Source organism: Oncorhynchus mykiss, chromosome 3, assembly GCF_057628025.1.
Source record: "Oncorhynchus mykiss isolate SJ-2025 chromosome 3, ASM5762802v1, whole genome shotgun sequence".
In the NCBI taxonomy this organism is placed as follows: Eukaryota; Metazoa; Chordata; class Actinopteri; order Salmoniformes; family Salmonidae; genus Oncorhynchus; species Oncorhynchus mykiss.
In genome coordinates this window covers 79,841,364-79,849,482 of record NC_143024.1, presented here as the reverse complement: position 1 = coordinate 79,849,482, position 8,119 = coordinate 79,841,364, and the positions used below count along the sequence as shown (strand labels likewise).

Sequence of the window (8,119 nt, the reverse complement as noted above, 5' to 3'; positions counted from 1 at the left end):
AATGTTAACACATGTTTCCCATGCCAATAAAGCCCCTTGAATTGAATTGAATTGAATTGAGAGAGAGAGAGACTTTGGCTTATTATCTACTTCACTTGCTTTGGCAATGTACACATACAGTGCCTTGCGAAAGTATTCGGCCCCCTTGAACTTTGCGACCTTTTGCCACATTTCAGGCTTCAAACATAAAGATATAAAACTGTATTTTTTGGTGAAGAATCAACAACAAGTGGGACACAATCATGAAGTGGAACGACATTTATTGGATATTTCAAACTTTTTTAACAAATCAAAAACTGAAAAATTGGGCGTGCAAAATTATTCAGCCCCCTTAAGTTAATACTTTGTAGCGCCACCTTTTGCTGCGATTACAGCTGTAATTCGCTTGGGGTATGTCTCTATCAGTTTTGCACATTGAGAGACTGACATTTTTTCCCATTCCTCCTTGCAAAACAGCTCGAGCTCAGTGAGGTTGGATGGAGATCATTTGTGAACAGCAGTTGTCAGTTCTTTCCACAGATTCTCGATTGGATTCAGGTCTGGACTTTGACTTGGCCATTCTAACACCTGGATATGTTTATTTTTGAACCATTCCATTGTAGATTTTGCTTTATGTTTTGGATCATTGTCTTGTTGGAAGACAAATCTCCATCCCAGTCTCAGGTCTTTTGCAGACTCCATCAGGTTTTCTTCCAGAATGGTCCTGTATTTGGCTCCATCCATCATCCCATCAATTTTAACCATCTTCCCTGTCCCTGCTGAAGAAAAGCAGGCCCAAACCATGATGCTGCCACCACCATGTTTGACAGTGGGGATGGTGTGTTCAGCTGTGTTGCTTTTACGCCAAACATAACGTTTTGCATTGTTGCCAAAAAGTTCAATTTTGGTTTCATCTGACCAGAGCACCTTCTTCCACATGTTTGGTGTGTCTCCCAGGTGGCTTGTGGCAAACTTTAAACAACACTTTTTATGGATATCTTTAAGAAATGGCTTTCTTCTTGCCACTCTTCCATAAAGGCCAGATTTGTGTAATATACGACTGATTGTTGTCCTATGGACAGAGTCTCCCACCTCAGCTGTAGATCTCTGCAGTTCATCCAGAGTGATCATGGGCCTCTTGGCTGCATCTCTGATCAGTCTTATCCTTGTATGAGCTGAAAGTTTAGAGGGACGGCCAGGTCTTGGTAGATTTGCAGTGGTCTGATACTCCTTCCATTTCAATATTATCGCTTGCACAGTGCTCCTTGGGATGTTTAAAGCTTTGGAAATCTTTTTGTATCCAAATCCGGCTTTAAAACTTCTTCTCAACAGTATCTCGGACCTGCCTGGTGTGTTCCTTGTTCTTCATGATGCTCTCTGCGCTTTTAACGGACCTCTGAGACTATCACAGTGCAGGTGCATTTATACGGAGACTTGATTACACACAGGTGGATTGTATTTATCATCATTAGTCATTTAGGTCAACATTGGATCATTCAGAGATCCTCACTGAACTTCTGGAGAGAGTTTGCTGCACTGAAAGTAAAGGGGCTGAATAATTTTGCACGCCCAATTTTTCAGTTTTTGATTTGTTAAAAAAGTTTGAAATATCCAATAAATGTCGTTCCACTTCATGATTGTGTCCCACTTGTTGATGATTCTTCACAAAAAATACAGTTTTATATCTTTATGTTTGAAGCCTGAAATGTGGCAAAAGGTCGCAAAGTTCAAGGGGGCCGAATACTTTCGCAAGGCACTGTATGTTTCCCATGCCAGTAAAGCCCTTAAATAGAAATTGAAAATGAAAGACTGGTAAACCACAGTGACATCATGACACCATCACCATGGATGGTGTCATACAGACAACGGCCCTATCAGGATGGTGGAGCAGAGCACACTCCACAAGGAAAAGATCAGACGCTCTGAGCTGTCAGACCAAGAAAAAGCTACAATGCACAGGGCTCTAAAGTGTGACCAATTTGGCTTATGCGCCGAAATATTTTGCTGTGTGACCTGGAGTTCAGCGGCTGAGATCCTTTAAACGCATAAATTCAGACACGCTTTCGTCACCCTCATGCTGATGCTAGTAAGCAGGCTAGGTAGTGCTAGGTATCAACAACTAATCCAGTAGGGGCTGGAAACTATAGTGAACTTTGATTGGTCAACACTTTTTTGGTTACTACATGATTCCACGTGTTATTTCATAGTTTTGATGTCTTCACTATTATTCTACAATGTAGAAAACAGGAAGAAATTAAGAAAAATCCTAGAAATTCTTTCTTTTTTTATGTAACCTTTATTTAACAAGGCAAGTCAGTTAAGAACAAATTCTTATTTACAAAGACGGCCTACCCCGGCCAAACCCTAACCCAGGCGATGCTGGGCCAATTGTGCGCAGTCCTATGGGACTCCCAATCACGGCCGGGTGTGATACAGCCTGGAATCAAACCCGGGTCTGTAGTGACGCCTCTAGCGCCACTCGGGAATGAGTAGGTGTGTCCAAACCTTTGACTGGTACTGTATATACAGTGGCAAGAAAACGGACGTGAACGCTTTGGCATTACCGGGAAATTTACAAACACTTGGTCATCAAACTTGATCTGATGATCTCAGTCACAACAATAGACAAACATAGTGTGCTTAAACTAATAACACAAAAATTATTGTATTTTTCTTGTCTATATTTAATACATAATTTAAAAATTAACAGCGTAGGCTGGAAAAAGTATGTGAACCCCTAGGCTAATGACTTCTCCAAAAGCTAATTGGAGTCAGGAGTCAGCTAAGCTGGAGTCCAATCAATGAGACAAGATTGGAGATATTGGTTAGAGCTGCTTTGCCCTATAAAAAACGTTCACAACAATTTTGTTTGCAATTCACAAGAAACATTGCCTGATGTGAACCATGCCTCGAACAAAAGAGATCTCAGAAGACGTAAGATTAAGAATGGTTGACTTGCATAAAGCTGGAAAGGGTTACAAAAGTATCTCTAAAAGCCTTGCTGTTCATCAGTCCACGGAAAGACAAATAGTCTATAAAAGGATGACGTTCAGCACTGTAGCTACTCTCCTTAGTAGTGGCCGTCCTGCAAAGATGACTGCAAGAGCACAGCGTAGAATGTTCAATGAGGTTAAGAAGAATCCTAGTGTCAGCTAAAGACTGACATAAAGACTGACATAAATCTCTGGAACATGCTAACATCTCTGTTGATGAGTCTACGATACGTAAAACACTAAACAAGAATGGTGTTCATGGGAGGACTCCACGGAAAAGGCCACTGCTGTCCAAAAAAAACATTGCTGAACATCTGAAGTTTTCAAAAGTGCAGCTGGCAAAATATTCTGTGGACAGATGAAACTACAATTGAGTTGTTTGGAAGGAACACATAACACTGTGTGGACAAAAAAAGGCACAGCACAACAACATCAAAACCTCATTCCAACTGTAAAGTATGGTGGAGGGAGCATCATGGTTTGGGGCTGTTTTGCTGCCTCAGGGTCTGGACAACTTGCTATCATCGAAGGTAAAATTAATTCCCAAGTTTATCAAGACATTTTGCTGGAGAATGTTAGGCCATCTGTCCGCCAATTGAAGCTCAACAGAAGTTGTGTGATGCAACAGGACAACGACCAAAAACACAGAAGTAAATCAACAACAGAATGGCTTCAGCAGACGAAAATACGCCTTCTGGAGTGGCCCAGTCAGTCCTGACCTCAACCCGATTGAGACGCTGTGGTATGACCTCAAAAGAGTAGTTCACACCAGACATCCCAAGAATATTGCTAAACTGAAACAATTTTGTAAAGAGGAATGGCCCAAAATTACTTCAGACCGTTGTGCAGGTCTGATCCGCAACGACAGAACATATTTGGTTGAGGTTATTGCTGCCAAAGGAGGGTCAACAAAGACAAAAGTTTCACCAGGTGAATGTTCTGACCCACACTCTAAAATCACATACACATCTTGATCTATTTCCCATTCACTGATTGGAGGGAAAACTGTTGGAATGTTAATTTAAAAGAGGAACCATTTGGAGTGTTGTCCATGCTTGTATCTAACCCAAACAGTTCAAAAGATCAGGCCTGGTCACATAAAACATCTTAAGTGTTTCCCTTAATGATTTACCTTAAGGAACCATTTCTTCTTATCTGAGGAAATGGTTTAAGGGTGCTGCAGAGAGCCCCTCAAAGCACCTTAAGGGGTTTTACGGTAGTTTGAAGGCATGTATGGCAGAAAGTCTCTGGTTACCATGGAGATGACCTGATTCACTGATTGAACTTCTCCTCAAAGATTTCACATTTATTTTGTGAGATCGCAAAATAGAATGTCTTCATTCAGGACAGGAGGAAAAATGGATTCAGAGTAAGTTTATTTGAGTTACTTTTTTACATTCATAAACCATGTCATAGGCCATTCACGGGCCACATTTGTTTTACACTTTGTTCAGTCATATTTGTTACCTCATTAGCTAGCTAGCTAACAACCTGGTGACTTAACCAGTATATCCTAACATGTGGGGGCACAGAAAGAAAGGAAAGGGGATAGCTTCTTCAGGAGATCACTGGTCATAGCAATGGATGAATGACAGATATCTTGCATGTCCTCATCACAAACTTGCTCTTAAAAGAGACAAATCTTTTTAATTTCAATGACAGGTATTTGTTTCAACATTTTAGTTTTTATATTAAACTAATTCATTTACCGTGTTAAATATTAGTTTCTAGGGCACAACATGTGCTTCAGAAGTAGCTAGAATTCATATAGGCTATATATCTTATTTTATGGTGTTAGTAAATGTTATGTTGTGCTCCTAACGTTTTAAAGCTGGGAGCAATATTATTTTTCATTTATAGCCCTGAGTATGCAGAGTACAAGCACACACACTCTATACTTACACACTATGGGTATTACACTGTAATTCTTCCACTGGGCTGAAATATGATCCCTCAAAAAAGTCCAGAGGGACATATCCCAAGATACACTGGGAGAAGCCTGAGCCCACCCAGCGCCTGACACTAGAACACACACAGTTACTTTAGGCAGCTGCATTATGGTACAGAGCCTGCTCACGTGTGTGTGTGTGTGTGTGTGTGTGTGTGTGCACATGTGCCGACTGGTCACAAAGCTCCCAGTGAGGCACACTGCAGAAAGAGAGAGAAACAGAGGAGGAGACAAAGATGTTGGTGTGTATGAACTGTTCGCATGTGTTTGCGTGTGTGTGCAGCAGTCATGTGAGGAGACTTAGCGCTCAATACTCATTGAGTTCATTCTTCATAACAGTCCACACATAGGGAGTGAGGGAGAAAGAGAAAAGAGGGGGGTTGGCTGCTATAAAGGAAAAACAGAACACCCAAACCTCTACATCTGACTCGGGCTGATTTTATACAGGCTGCCCAATTCTGAAAAAGATCTAATGTGATTGGTCAAAAGACCAATTAGTTGAAAAAGATCAGAATTAGGCTGCCTGTCTAAACGCAGCCTAAGAACCCATCTGCAAGTAACTGATTTGAAAATGATTAAACGGTCAGAAGGCAGTGTGTATTTACTGATGGTGTTGAATCCAGTTTTCTGGACATAACAAAGGGTGTCCCATAAGGATCGATTCTTGGTTCTGTTCACATTAAGAATATTGGTTTATCTTTAAAAAAGATATATTTCACCTGTATGCAGATGACACTTGTGTATGCTATTGCCTTGCAGAACTGAAATTGGTACTTAATGCAGGTAAAATGAAGTATATGTTATTTTCCAAATCACGTAAGAAATGATCTGATGATTTATGCATGCGTACATTGGATGGCTCATTGATCGTGCTCCTGCTTATAGGCATCTGGATTGATGATAGTCTTTTCCTTCAAAAAGCATTTGAATGAATTAGTCAAGAACTTAAAAAAGGTAAGACTCATCGATGACGGAGATGCAGAAAATCATTTCCACGTTGAAACTTCCCTGGCTACCTCACTGTGAACAGTGTGAAGTGAACCCGTGCACATACTGGGTGTGACTGTCACGCCCTGACCTTAGAGAGCCGTTTTATCTCTCTATTTGGTGAGGTCAGGATGTGATTTGGGGTGGGCATTCTTTGTTGTCTATTTCTTTGTTTTGGCCGAGTGTGGTTCCCAATCAGAGGCAGCTGTCTATCGTTGTCTCTGATTGGGAATCATACTTAGGCAGCCTTTTTCCCACCTGTGTTTGTGGGTAATTATTTTCTGTTTAGTCTCTGTTACCTGACAGAACTGTTAGCTTTCGTTTTGTTGCTTTGTTCAAGTGTTTTTTTGATAATAAAATAAATCATGAACACTTTTCAAGCTGCGCTTTGGTCCACTCCGTCCGACGACAGGCGATACAGTGACTGTGTGAGACTGTGAGACTGAGACTGTGTGAGAATGTGTGAGACTGTGTGAGACTGTGAGAGTGAAGCCTTGCATCTCACTCATCTCAATATCTGTGCTGCTGCTTGTGGCAACGACATTTAGCTGAGTCTAACTTTAAGAATTAAAATGGGCTTATTTTATAGGACTGGTCATGCTTTTTGTTAAATAGCAGAAAACAAATAATTCAGTCAACATTCCTTCCGGTCTTAGACTATGGTGATATTATCTATATCATGTGTCAAACTCATTCCACTGAGGACCGAGTGTCTGCCGATTTTTGCACCTCTCCTCACCTGGTTGTCTAGGTCTTATATGAAAGGAAAACACAAAAACCTAAAAGACACTAGGCACTCCATGGAGTGAATTTGACACCCCTGGTCTATATGAATGCAGTTACCACTGTATTGAAGCCACTGAACACAGTTTTACAAAGTGCATTACGCTTTATTATGGGCAATAGTTTCAGCACACATCACTGCACTCTGTATCACAAAGTAGTCAAACCAAATGCTTCAGTACATCTGCTGCTCCAAAGCTAACAATTAGGATAATAAGTCCAAGACTTCTGAGGGCAAAGCTAGTGACCTAACAAAGACAACAGCAACACAACAGTCAGTCCTATTCACAGCCCCACATTGAGATAGTGATGGTATCGTCAGTCCTAGGAGAAATTGGGTTAACATGGCGACAATCTGGACCTTGACACGCACACACACGCAAAACACAATGCTACATTGCACAGCCATCTGTGCATTCACTGCTACTACTGAGCAGATGTAGATATAGGAGTTTGTTTCTGTAGTAGTGGAACTAGACTAGAGAGTGGCAGGGAACTGAGGGACACCTGTATAGTGTGTGTGTTTGTCTCTCTCTTAGTTCTACTAACAGAGTGTGGAGCCTGTAATCCATTCACAAAAGACCAGAGAACAGTAGTGTGAATGGAAGGAGTCATCCTTTATAGTAGAACCCACTCTGAATGAAAGTCATCCGTTACAAAGAAAGGATGGAAGAAAAAGACTTCAACAGAAAGATGAATGAAGGATGTTATCTTTGAAAAGACAAGAATGATGTCATCGTTTCATGAGATCAGAGAAATGTGTGTGTGTGTCTGGGAGCACCCTGCAGTCTCTCTCACCTTAAACCTCTTGTCCTGCAGAACCTTCTTGATGGCCAGCAGCTCTCCAGAGTCACACAGCTTGGCCTGGTAGACCACTCCGAAGGAGCCGTTCCCAATCACCTTGGTGTCTGTATAGCTGACCTCTTGGGGCCTGTCGGGCCCTTGGCCTGGGGTGGCCATCACCGTTGTCACCTTACTGCCATCCTTGTCCCCTACAGGAGGTACAGAGAGGATGAGGGTAGAGAAGGGGTGAGATAGTCTTCAGTGACCTTAAGTGAAGAGTGTGTCTAATGACAAATAAACAAGCGAGACTAGATGACAGACACACTCACATGATCACACTGTCAGAGTTATATTACGAAGCCTGACACACTAGCATGATAACACTGTCAGAGTTATATTACGAAGCCTGACACACTAGCATGATCACACTGTCAGAGTTATATTACGAAGCCTGACACACTAGCATGATCACACTGTCAGAGTTATATTACGAAGCCAGACACACTCACAGGATCACACTGTCAGAGTTATATTACGAAGCCTGACACACTCGCATGATCACACTGTCAGAGTTATATTACGAAGCCTGACACTCACAGGATCACACTGTCAGAGTTATATTACGAAGCCTGACACACTCGCATGA

The 8,119-nt window shown here is 41.6% G+C and overlaps 1 protein-coding gene across 3 annotated transcripts in view; it reads right to left on the bottom strand.

The window, feature by feature from the left end:
* The window catches only part of LOC110504531 (glycogen synthase kinase-3 beta), a 69,968-nt gene that overhangs the window by 26,516 nt on the left and 35,333 nt on the right, over positions 1-8,119 (bottom strand). For all 3 annotated transcript variants that reach the window (XM_036975017.2, XM_036975018.2, XM_090230241.1), the window contains exon 2: positions 7,489-7,682. In XM_036975017.2, the coding sequence (XP_036830912.1) occupies positions 7,489-7,682 (194 nt within the window). The remainder of the gene's footprint in view (positions 1-7,488; positions 7,683-8,119) is intronic.